Source organism: Rattus norvegicus, chromosome 7, assembly GCF_021556685.1.
Source record: "Rattus norvegicus strain SHRSP/BbbUtx chromosome 7, alternate assembly SHRSP_T2T, whole genome shotgun sequence".
Lineage (NCBI taxonomy): Eukaryota > Metazoa > Chordata > Mammalia > Rodentia > Muridae > Rattus > Rattus norvegicus.
Genome location: NC_141540.1, coordinates 82,318,241 through 82,332,099, shown reverse-complemented (window position 1 = coordinate 82,332,099; position 13,859 = coordinate 82,318,241). Strand labels below are relative to the sequence as shown.

At 37.8% G+C, this 13,859-nt stretch overlaps 1 protein-coding gene across 15 annotated transcripts in view; it reads right to left on the bottom strand.

Annotated features, from left to right (window-relative positions):
• The window catches only part of Oxr1 (oxidation resistance 1), a 434,885-nt gene that overhangs the window by 313,271 nt on the left and 107,755 nt on the right, over positions 1 to 13,859 (bottom strand). For 5 of the 15 annotated variants that reach the window (XM_087555472.1, XM_087555478.1, XM_087555479.1 and 2 more), the window contains one exon: positions 8,357 to 8,415. In XM_087555472.1, coding sequence (XP_087411598.1) covers positions 8,357 to 8,415 — 59 coding nt within the window. 15 annotated transcript variants of the gene reach the window in all.

Sequence of the window (13,859 nt, the reverse complement as noted above, 5' to 3'; positions counted from 1 at the left end):
AATTTGACAAAGTTCTGGAAATTGCTTCCAAGGCCAGGTCTCAGACAGCCTTCATCTTTGCAATTCACCTGGAGAGATTCATGCACCTCACAGCTAGTCCCAGGATACTTGTTATCCAGCCAGTGTTTGAAGGTCAAGGAATCTGCAGAGAGTCCTGGGATTAAGTTATATATATATATATATTGACTAAGAAAGCCAAGGAAGGGCATGAGGTTGCCTAGAAGGCACAAAAGGCCTAAGAGGGCATGAGTTTAGAAGAGGGAAAGTTATCAGAGGAAAAAAGAAATACGGATTCACATGTGAAAATTGCTACTATCTCTGGTACCAATAGTTATGAAATAAAATAACGAGAAATGACTTACTGTTTCCTGTTACTAAATACTGAGCATGTTCTAAGAATTGTATAAAATGTTTCATTTCCAATCCACTCTCTAATCCTGCAAGGTTTATTCAGATTTTCCTGCTGAGAAACAGAAGATTGAAATCATAATGTCATGCTGCTACTTTCTTAGGCTGATGAGCAGTCCATAGAACAAATTTTCTATTTTTGAGCACACCTTGTATTAGCTCAGCCACACCTTAGGTTTTTAAGTCACAGAATTTTGTCTCTCTCTTTGCTGTGTTTATTAACACTTGGTTTCCCACCTGGACTAGCACCCAAAGGCAAGAAGCACCTGAGAGCTGGCCCAGTGCCCTTAGAGGCTTTCTGAAGGCTCGGGGGCTCGTTTTCAAAACAAGGAGCTCCAGTTTGGTCTTTACCGATGAATTGATTTAGGAAAGGATGGAGCAGCTTCTTCAAAGGATCATTCCCTAACTGTTTCCTCTCACACGCCAAAGGCACTGATTATCATTGTGGTTGATTAGGAAAGCAAGAATTAGCATCCTGATTTTCCAGGGTGTCCTTTCTTTTACAAATCCTCTCTACTGAACTGGAATATCACAGCTATTGAAACGGTCACAGAGATACCAGGGCTGTAGTTCAGTCTACAGAAGGACAGGCACACATTCTCTTTGCGCCTCTCAGAAGGAATGAAGCTAAATGGGGGACAAAAGCAAAAGCAAATGTTTCCATCCTCAATCCTCAATTCTGTTTGAAATAACTAGAAATTACACAATCACTGTCATTCCAAAACTGTCATTCATTAGAAACCTTTGAAAAGTTCATACTGGGGTGTGTGTGCACATGTTTATGCATTCTTGTATGCTGGCCTCTAACAAAGGCTAGGCAGAGGCTTGATAACTGGGTCATATCTCCTGGCCTCTTGAAGACATTTAACAATCATAGGGGGTGATTATAATCAAAATGAAATTCTGAAAGAATCTTTAAAAAATATTTTTAAAATCAATTTAGAATATCAAAGTAGGAATTCTCATCTTATCTTTTATTGGAAGAAGACCTTATCATGCATGCTTGAAGGTCATTTCCAGTATATTTCTCTAATGAGAGAGAAAGATAAGGAAACACACACACAAAATAATTAATTTACTGAGCTCCTTTTAAAGACCATATGTTGTTATTCTATGCATTCCAAGAAAAGAAAGCCAACCTAATTCTCTTTCTATAATTATGCCAAGGCTTATTATGAGCAAGACTTTCATACCTCACAATTATATCATTCTCTTACATCATGTTAGGGGAAAAGTCACAATATGGCTGCAGCACACTCTAGGCATTGTGAGTTCACTTTCATGGACACTACTTTCCCACGTGTCAGTAAGTTGTTCCAAAACTTGCACACTCTAAGTCCACTACCATCACACTCCCATTGCTCTTGTATATAAGTATGTTAAAGCTTCTTCTTTCTTATATAAATAAAATAATTTGATATCTTTGGAAAGAAAATGTTTTCGCAATTTTAGTTCGACTTTCCAAAGCCAAACTGCAATTCTAACAAGTGAAATAAATGTGGTCAAGATAAAACTACTTCTGTGCCAAAAAGGAAAAAAAAGGATTTTTCCTGTGTTTGAAAGTGATGCTCTTCATTTTCTCTGTTTGTACAAAATAATGGCCGCCAGTGACTTTGAGAAAGGATGTAATCATAGATGAATGGGGAGTGAGGTTCCTAACTCCATGTACCACCAGAGCAAACAGTAAATACACATACCATATACCAACCACTGAAGAGAGAAGCCCGAGAGGGCCAAAGGATCACACAATGACTTCCTTCAAGGTGGTAGACCTTTGCCCGGGAGTTCAACTGCTAAATCTTCTCTAATAGGCAAAGTGCCTTCTGCATGTCCCTTCTCTAAGTCCCATAAGACCTGCATCTTAGCATGAATGTTATTTTCTGTTGGCTGAGGGTTAGAATTATCCAATCATGACTAAGATTTCCCTTAGCAACAGGACACTAACTCCTGTGTGGATCTTACCCAGTGAGCATTAAAAAGAAACTGATGATATGTGTAAAGCTAAATTGCTAATATAAATTTCCTCATGATAGAACACAGGTACCTATTCTCTGACCCTGACCATAAATATGATATTGATTTATTTTAACCAAGCACAAAAACAATTTCTTTGGAAGCAAAAGGATGGAAGCCTATTTTCCCTTTCTTTAAAATAGTTAAAAACTGTATGTCTAAAATCTTGTAAAATAGGTCAGAATTCAAGAAAGAGGAAAAAAAAGAATGAGTCTCACCAACAATAACTTTGGTGATGGTGTGTGATTCAAATGTGTATAACCAGGAAATAGTTTGTAAAAACTTTGAAATAATAAGAGATAGATAGATAGATAGATAGATAGATAGATAGATAGATAGATAGAGGGGTTGTCATACTTTTCTTAGTATCCTGAAATGTCCATCTCACCAACAGGGAGATGTCTGAATTGAAATGGGGCTTCCTGATCAAAACAAGCAGGTTCAGGACAATGCTGTTTTCAAAGTATTACTACATCATCACCCTTGATATTTGGCTGGAGAAATTTTATTTGGTGGGAGGGATGGGGTGACTGTGTACTGTGAGGTGTTTAGCAGTTTGCCTGGCTTCCAACCAGCAATGTCTTTCTACCTGCAATGTCTTCAAGTCTTAACAATTAAGATTATTTTTGAGGCATAGTGAGTGTCTCACAGACAGAAAACTTCTGCTTGGTTCAACTGCAGGCATAACTATGGGGGTAGGATGAAGTATGGTGGGGGATTCTGTGGTTCATACCTAGAGAAGACACTGAACATTTCTCAAACCTATTGGGTTTGTAGTTGCGCTTTCTGTGGTGAGCAAGAAACGGGCGGCGAAGCCAATCTCTATTCTGTCCTTATGAATATAGTTCATGGAAAAGCTCACAAATAAAGTATACTTGATATCAACGCTAGAATTTTATAGCTATATTGTCCACTTGTAAAGAGGTCTGCTGTCCTTCTGTCTGTCTACCTCAACACATTCTTGGCATGGCTGAGAGGTGACATGATGTCCTGTCTAGTTTGGTCATTAGCTATCTATGTAATTTTAGGAAAGTAGACTCACTTTTCAGTTTCACTGCCAGGGTCTATAAAATGAAGGTGTAAGTAAGTGGTAAGGCAATGGCCTCCAGGGCCTCTTAGGATTACGGATTCTTTGATATATCTTTTTTTGTTTCTTATAACAGTCTCTCTGCTCATTAAGATGGGCACCTTCATGTTATATTGATTTGCAGTGAGCACTAATCAAACAGCCCTTCTAATATATTTGGTACAGCAAGCTGATTAGAAATGCAGTCTTGGTTTTCAAGCCCCTCTGGGAAAATCACTCAGATTCAAACGAGAATTTGCTCACCCTTTCGAGGCACCCAGCATTGTTACACTGGCGGTGATTTAAATTGCTCAGGATTGTGTCAATTTCAAAGAGTTACACCCTTGTCATCACTAGCCTGTCACAGATATGCACATGTAATATATTAAAAGACTTCAAAACTCCTGAAATGTTACACAATGGCAAAGAAAACTCTAGTTCTATCAATATTTCGGATACTTTTTATAAGAAATATTTGGGGATTTTAGGTTAATCACCTAAAACAGAGGCTATTTATTAATCAAAATATACAGAGACTGCAGAGTTCTCAGAACTACCCGCTAGTATATGTGTGTGTATGTGATATTTGTAAAAAATATATTTACAAATAAATATAATATTTTATTTATATAAAGTATTATATAGTATATATATATTTACAAATATCATATAATAATTGGGGGAAGATTGGGAACGAAATTTTACATACACACACACACACACACACACACACACACACACACATATAATTATGCCAATCTGAGATGGACATGACTTCTTATACCTACAGGACTTGCCTACAGCCTGATCTTCTCAACTGATCTCCCTCCTATTTGATGACTCGATCCCGTGTCAAATGGACATAAAACTCTCCCGCACGGTCACCTTACATAGTTAACAGCTGAAGGACGAAGTGAGCATTGTGACAACTTTTACTATTTTCATCTGGGTTATTGGACAACATTGTGGTTCAAGTTTTGAGATCTTGATATTAACTATCAAAGGTCAAATCCTGCCTTTCCACACACTAGCTAAGCCATCCTTACCTCGCTGATATTAAGTTGCTTCATTTGCAAATGAGGATCAAAATAGTAATCACCCTGTGGTATTGCCATACAGATTCACACTCCCTGACACGTAAAAGAATTCACTATTTTCATTGCTGCTCTTCTACTATTACTGTTACAAGGTAAGTTTACCATGCTGCAAGAACCAAATTATGTGGTTAAACTACTCTCTCCCCCTCAAATAATTCATCTTTAACTCATTTATTTCTGAATATATAGTGAAAGCATAGAATTTGCTTACATAGTTTTGGTTAGCTATTATTTTTATAATAATTAATAATTTTGCATGTTTGTATATAAATCTAAGAATTCTTGAATGGCATTCAATCACTCTGGTCCTAAACTATTCTCTACTGGTTAACTTTTAATTTTTTTTTAATGAATGACAAGACCAGAAACAGTTTCAGTATACCTTATAATATTATAGTAGATATGGTTTTGTTTGAGAAAATGAACACATTGCTAAGAAACTAGGCAGCTCCTAATTTCACACATACACATTTTTCCATTCATCAATAAGCCACCCCAATCCAGAAGCACTTTATTGGTTGCAGAAAGGACAGTGATGCATGAGTACTACTGTAGTTTTAGTGTATTTCAACTACCCAGCCCTGTAGTGAGCATGCTAATTTTAATGTTGCTCTGATAAACCACCATTACTAAGATAACTGATTGAAGGGAAATTTTATCTTGGCTTCTGGTTCCAGAGAGGTAAGAGTCTACTATGGTATAAATGCAGGTCTGGCAGCAGGAGCAGGAAGCTGACAGATCTCACATCACCGACTGCAAGCATGAAGCAGAGAGAGTAAACTGAAAGTAGGGTGAGGCAATGTAGTCTCTACACCCACATCCAGTGACGTAATTACTCCAGCAATCTTGTACTTCCTAATCCTCCACAGACAATGTCACTGTGCACTAAATATTCAAATGTCCAAGCCTGCAGGGGACACTTCTCAGGCAAACAATGATTTATTTTTCAGTGATATTCATCACCTTCCAATTCAGAAGATAATGTACTAGTGCTGAATTAGAGTCACAATCTTCAAATGTGCACATTATGAGCCCTTTAGAAAGTCATGATGTTACTAAAATCACTAGATCCCCAGGCAAGACAAATGGGGTTTATCAAGAATGGTATGTGGATGACATGTTCCCTAACGACATTTGTTCTTTGATCACAGGAAACCTTCTGGTGAGAAGGTGTTCATCACAGGCCAATATCATCTATGACTTTGTAACCTCCATAAATGTAAACCAAGTAAGATCATATTGCTTGTAAATCAACAAGTGTGTTATGACATTAGAAAATAAGCTAATACTATAGAACTGTAATAAAATTGGAAGGGACAAGGAATTTGGAAGAAGAAGTGGTCCAAATTCCCATAGCGTTTACCTCATTTCCTTTATGAGATCAAAAGAAACAGGGCCTCCAAACTGTCAATGATTTAAGCACCACTTCACCTGTTTAGAAACATAATCCTAAAGCATTTTTCAGAAGCTGTTCATGGTTTGCTGAAAGCTCCTAACTGCAGCTGTCAGCATCTGAATGCGTCTCCACAGTGACCAACATGTCATCTGCCTTACAGAGTCCCCATGCTAACCACCCAGCTGTTCAAGTTCTGGAACGACCTCCCCCTGTAACTAACTCATAAAACCCAACAAACTTTTGCTGCTGTCCTCTATTCTTAGAGACAGTACAAGTTTTCTGTTTTTTTTTAAATTAAATTATTCCTTCTCCCATGGAGAATGATATATTTGTTGGTTTCTGCCTTCTCTCCGGGATTCTTCACATACAGCCTCAGGAAGCTCTCTTGAATGACTTTGCAGCCCTACCACAGCAGGCCTTGAATATTCCAACAGAGCTGAAATCCAAGAAAAAGACCTTAAACTCAACTATATAAAGATGATGAGGTCCTTAAATCAAAAATGAATTAAAATCTCTTTTATAAAACTCAAGACAAACACAAAAGAACAATTGGAAGAAATAAGAAAACCCTTTAAAGAAAGCTAGGAAAACACAAACAATTAGAAGAAACAAATAAATTAAGGCAGGGAGAGGAGAACAGTTGTAGGAAATGAATAAAACTGCACAAGATATGAAAATGGAATTAGAAGTGGTAAAGAAAACACAAACCCAGGGAATTCTGAAAATGAAAATTTAGCAATTTGAACACAAACTACAGAGGTAAACCTCATCAAAAGAATACAAGCAATGGAAAAAATTTCATGCATTGAAGATACAATAGAAGAAATCTAAATAATAGTAAAAGAAATTATTAAATTAAAAAATTTCTGACACAAACCATGCAGAAAATCATAGACACTATGAAAAAAAAACCTAGGGACAATTGGAATAGAGGAAAGAGCTCTATCCCAGCTCAAAGGCCCAGAAAATATTTTCAACAAAATCATAGAGGAAACATTTCTAACCTAAAAAATGCCTATAAAGGTACAAAAAGCTTACAGAGCACCAATTTGGACCAGAAAAGAAAGTTGCTTCTATACATAAAAATCAAAATGCTAAACATACAAAATAAAGAATACCAAAAGCTTAAGCAAAAAAAACCCAACAAACATAAAAAGTCAGACTTATTAGAATTACACTTTACTTCTCAATAGTAGTTCTAAAACCCAGAAGGGTCTGTACAGAAGTTCTACAACTGTAAGAGATCACAAATGCCAGCACAGACTACTATACCCACCAAAACTTTTAATCAACATAGATGTGAAAATAAGATATTCCATGATGAATTAAAATTAAGCAATATCTACTTTAAGAAAAGCCTTACTGGAGGTGATAGAAGAAAAATTTTAACCCAAGGAGGTTAACTACACCCATGAATATATAAGAAATAAATTATCTCACACCAGCAAACCCAAAAGATAGCTCTTTCTCTCTCCTCCCTCTACCCCTTCCACAATCAACAACAATACCAAGACTAACAAATAACCATAAAATAATAGGAATTAACAACAGTTGGACATTGATACCTCTCGTCATCAATGGTATCAATTCTCCAATAAAAACACTTGGGCTAACATAATGGATGTGAAAATAGAGTTCATCCTTCCACTGCATCCAAGAAACACACCTCAACATCAAGGACAGACATTACCCAACAGTAAAAGATTGGAAAAATATTGTCCAAACAAATGGACCTAGGAAGAAAACTGCTGTAGCCATTTTAGTGTCTAAAAAGAATAGACTTTAAACCAAAACTAATCAAAATAGATGGGGAAGGAAACCACATAATCATTGAAGAAAAAAAAATCCCAGAGGACATTTCAGTTTTCAACATCTGTGCCTCCAACACAAAGGCATTCACATTTATAAAAAGAAGATGATTACAGCATAAATCACACACAGGTAGTGGGTGACTTCAACATCCAACTCCCAACAATAGACAGGACATCCAGATAAAAACTAAACAAAGAAATAATGGAGCTAACAGACATTATAAAGGAAATGCACCTAAGATATATTCACAGACCATTTCATTCAAACACAGAAGAATTTTCGAAAGAAACCTTCTTTTAAGCACCCCATGGAACTTTCTCTGGAATTGAAAACATGCACAGACACAAAATAAATCTCAGTACATAGAAGAAAATGGAAATAACCCTCTGCATCCTATCTGACCATCATGGGTAAAAGTTGGATATCAATAACAGAGACCACAGGAAGCTCACAAACTCATGAAAACTGAATGACTCACTACTGAATGAAAAATGGGTCAAGACATAAATTTACAAGGAAGTTAAATACATCCTAGAATTGAATAAAAATAAATAAACAACATACCCAAACTTATGAGTCACAAAGGAGGGGATTCTCTGAGGCAAGTTCATAGTGCTATGAGCCTGTAAAAAAACATTGGAGTGATATCATCCTAGTAAGTAGAGCATACCTAGATTAGAGCAAAATGAAGAAATCACACATAAAAGTAGTAAATGGCAACAAATCATTAAATTCAAAGCTGAAATCAGTAATAGAAACAAAAATCAACACAGATAATCATCAACACAGAGTTGGTTCTTTGAGAATATCAATTACTAAAAGGCAATGAATATTCAAATTAACAAAATTAAAATAAAATAAAAAAGAGGCCATAACAACAGACAATGAAGGTATCCAGAAAATTATAAAGACATATTTTAATATCCTGTACTATACAAAACTAGAAAATGTAAAATAATTTTCTAAATAATTGTCAACTACTAATGTTCAATCAAGATCAGATTATGCTATTTTTTTTAAAATAATCATCCTATACCCCTAGTGAAATTATCCAATGGATCCATGACCTCACCATAAAACCAGGCACATAGAATCCAGTTTCTTTTCCTGACACAAGAGAAAGTGGGGAATAGCCTTAAACTAATTGGCACAGGAGAGGACTTTCTGAACAAAACATCAACAGTACAAACATTAAGATTAATAATAAATAAATGGGACCTCATGAATCTAAAAAGTTTTTGTGAGTCAAAGAACACCTGTAGTGCCACAAAGTGGCAACCTATAGAACGGGAAAAGATTTTACCTTTTCCTTCATTTGATAGATGGCTGATTGCACAGTATATAAAGAATTCAACTAACTGCATATTAAAAAAATCAAATTATCCAACTAAAATAGGTATAATAGATCTAAACAGAGATTGCTCAATAAAAGAACTTCAAATGACTAAGCAACACTTAGAGAAATGTTTAACATCCTTAGCCATCAGGGAAATGCAAATTAAAACCACTTTGAGATTCCTTCTTACACCTGCCAGGATGGCTGAGATCAATAACACAAGTGACAGCTCATGCTAGTGAGGATGTGGAATAAGAGAACACTCTTCCATTGTTGGACAGAATACAAACTTGTATAACAACCACAGAAGTCAGTGTGACCATTCCTCAGAAAATGGGAATTGATCTACCTCAAGACCTAGCTAAACTACTCTTGGGCATATACCCAAAATACACCCCATCCTACTACAAGGCCACTTCCTTGACTATGTTCATTGCAACTTTATTCATAATAGCCAAAAACTGAGAACAACCTAGATGCCCCTCAATAAAAGAATGAATAAAGAAGTGTGGTACATTCACAATGGAGTATTACTCAGCTGTTAAAAAAAGGCATCATGAAATTTGCAGGCCAATGAATGCAAGTTGAAAATATTCTGACTCAGACATATAAATATGGCATTATGTATTCATGTATGAATGAAATTAGCCATTAAATAAATGATAGCCAAGGTAAATCCATAGTCTCAGTAAGGTATGTCAAAGAGTAGAGCTCTAGGGAGCACATATGAATCTCCCAGGGAAAGAGAAATATAAAGTTTATGGGTGGAGTGGGCATGTGTGGGGAGAGTAGCAGGAAGAATCAGGTGTGAAAGGAGATAGGATAGGAGGAGAGAATGTGGGGAGAGATGGCTGGAATTAGGGGCAACTCTAGGTTGAGAACCTAGTGCAGTGGAAACTTCCTGGAAGCTATGAGTGCGCCCCTAGTGAGCACTTCTAGTAATGTGGAAAATGAAGTCTGAACTGGTCATCTCTTATAACCAGGCAAGACTCACAGTGGCAGGACTGGTTTCCGTTCAATTGTGGTCATTTGGGTGAGAGTGTCTATGTCTCATAGAGGTCCCCCAACAACCCTGCCTGATGCTAGGAGAGAGAGTTGCTCTCTGTAAACTGACAGTTGGTGTCCCATTATAAGGATAACATCCATGCAGCTCGTTGTACATGGAAATGTCAAGTTGGTGCCTACACGGAAGCCTCTCTTCTACACGCTAGTCTCTGTAGTGCAGGAAGGTACTCTGGAGGCTATCACAAGAGATGAGTGATACCAATCCAGCCACAAAACAAGCTTAGAAGATGCGCTGGGGCAATAGTGGTGTAAAAATGTGGTAATCAATATCTGATTTAACTTGAGGCCCACTCTAGGAAAGGGAGTCCGTACCTGACACTGATTGAATGGCTAGGAACTAGGAATTGGATAGCTCAGAGGGTAGAACTAAATATGGCTAGCAAGATAGATTAGATTAGGTTAGATAGATAGATAGATAGATAGATAGATACATACATACATACATACATACATACATACATACATACATACATACATACATAGCAAGAATCAAAGAAATAATTCCTAATGATATTCTGCTGTACTCAGTGGCTTGGTAATTGATGTCTTATGCAGTTGCCATCGGGTACTTATCCTGGGAGCATACAGTTGCAGTTGCAGAGACTCACTGACAGACCTTATGCAGAGAGAATAGCTAAATTGGAGTTCTCCATCAGGTCCTTTCCTGCAGAGCTCTTGGAACCCCTATGGAAGAGGGGGAGGAAACATTGTAGGAGTCAGAGGGGGTGGAGGGCACTAGGAGAACACAGCCTACTGAATCAACTAAGCAGGGCACATATAGGCTCACAGAGACTGGAGTGGCAAGCACAGGGTTGTCAGGGGTCTACACAAGTTCCTCTACACATATGCTGTGGCTGTTATCTTGCTGTTTTGTGGGAGTCCCAACCATGGGAGGCCGTGTGTCTTTGACTCTCCTGCCTGTTCTTGAGACTCTTTTCCTCCTGATGGCTGCCTCGTCCATCCTTGGTGTGAAGGTTTTTGCCTTGTCTCTGTGTGTGCATGTGCATGTGCATGTGTGTTGGTCATGTTTGATTGTTGTCTTGCCTGAGTCCAACCCAAGTGGGGTTCAAAACCTGAAGGAGGATGCATGGAATAGGCACAAAAGAAGACTTTGACCAAGAGGTATACTTCACACACGTTGGCACTCAGGCCACCTTTATTTATGCACCTATTTTCATTTTTTCCATTCATTTTCTCACACTCAACCTCTTTTAAGTACTTTCTGTGTTTAACAATAACATGACAGTGTACTTTTTCACTTCCTTCTCTCCCTGAATCCTAATAGTTACCTGCTAACCCATGAACTACATCACCAAAGAGGAAGCATTTCTTCACCAAGCCATTAACATCTAACCTAGCACATGGGTACATAACCATGTGAACACGTTTAGCAGCAATTGCAGTTACAGTATAAAGAGCTGATAAGCTACAAACCCAGGAACTTCTGATTTAATTACTGACACCCAGCATCTCCCTGTATCCTATATAGTAGATGAATCAGGAGATCTAATTCCTCTAATGGCCAGAGTGCTCAGTGAATTAGTAACCTGAGGCAGTTCCTCACTACTGCTTGGTTTACCTCTGAATGCTCCCACTGAGCTTCTAACTTTTTGAGAGTCAACTAATTGTTGTTTGGAAAAGGTTTGTGGACAAACTGTTGTCAGAACAAAGTTTCCATTGGAAAAGAACATCAGGATGTTAGCTGATGTACCCAGACCGGGACCTTGTGTTGACTCAACTGCATCACCATTATGGACATCACCATTATCTGTTCTGTTCCCAGAATCCTCAGAGACAAATAAGAATGGATCACAGTCTGAGTTTTCTTTTTCTGTTTCTGGGGAAATGTCTCTCGTGGACAAGTAAAACTAAAGACGTTCAATTCCAGTGCCAAAAATGCAAACACAAGGCAAAGGTGAAGCAATCGTTCCCTTGGGAAAGGCCAGGAGATTCTGCATGAATATTCCCACAGGTCTTTGCCATGTAGGGGCTCAGCACCTCAGGCCTTGCCACGTGTCTGCATTACACTTCTGTACCATTCCCAGCAGAGGCTTAGCCATCCTCACTGGTTTCCAGAGGTCTTCTCTTTTCTGAAGGGAGATGGATGCGGTACTGAGGAGACAGTGTGAGGACAGTGTGTGAGTGTTGGGGACAGTGGAGGGATGGGAAATTGTGAACTGTGGTCACCAAGTTGTATGTGTTCTATGACAGAAGAGTGTATTTTCAATAATAAAGGGAAAATATTTAATTTTGCAAAACAACAATTGAAGTCCTGTTTATTTTCTACACTAAAATAGGATGTTAAAATTTGGTATTTCACTCACTAAAGTAAATTGCCACATCTGACAAAAAAAAAATGTAACACCAATAAGGGTGTATAGTATCATGAGCATTTTAATACTGTATATTTAAAAGGACATATTTTTAATTTAATTAAATTAATAATTTAAAAGGGAATTTTTGCTAGTGTTAGAAATATTAACATTCTTCCAATTCGAAGATATTACATATTTTACTTCTTTAGGAGCCATTTTAGAGCATAGCCATAAAACAAGAATAAACAAACATGATTTTCAAAATGACTGTTTTATAACATATGTATGTTTTGCAACATACATATATAAAGAGAAAGAATGTTTTATATATAATGTTTCATAATATATGTATACAATTTTATTGAATATGACCATGATTTCTTTTTTTAATTAATTTATTTTTTATTAATCATTCCATTTGTTTACATCTCAAATGATATCCCACTTCCCTCCACAAGACTCCCATCCCACAACCTCCCCTCCTCCCTCTCCTTTGCCCCTATGAGGGCACTCCCCAACTCACTCACCCTCTCCCACCCCACTCCTCCAGCATCCCCTTCCCTGGGGCATCAAACCTCCACAGGACCAAGGGCCTCCCCTCCCACTGACGTCAGACAAGGCCATTCGCTGCTACCTATGTATCCTATGTATCTAGAGCCATGGATTCCTCCCTGTATACCCCTTGGTTGATGGTTTAGCCCCAGGGATCACTGGGTGTTCCAACCATCTGATGTTGCTCTTCCAACAGAGTTGTAATCCCCCTCAGCTCCTTCAGTCCTTCTGCCACCAGCTCCCCAACCAGGGTCCCTGAGCTTAGTCTGATGGTTGGCTCCAAGCATCTACATCTGTATGGACGACCATGATATCTAGTCTCTTAAGTGAACTTTACTTTATTCAGCACAAGAAGAGACCCATGACCATGTATCCTACACACTGGTGGGGCTAGGACAAGTGTGTGCACATTTCTGACTGAAGGATGCTGCAGGATGTTCGGAAATATGGAGCACACGAGACTGTAAGGATGTGAGAAAACCTTCAGAGGACATTAGCGCAGATGCTCATTAAAGTGAGGCAACGTATGCAGCTGCTAAGGGATCAAAATACAACTCTGATAAAAATAGTTGGACAGATTATAGCAGTTGAGAAAAGGTACATTCTGAGAGGGCAAAACATTATATGAGATAAACCAAAGCCAATTAGGCATGCTGACAAAATGGAAAAACAACAAGAGGGAGTGCATCATGCTCTACAAACAGTTTGGCGATGGGTTTTCTTTAATTAACCAGAAACAAGGAAACTTAAGGCAAGAATAAAACTCACTGAGGGTCTTTTATAAAGAAGAATTATAAAT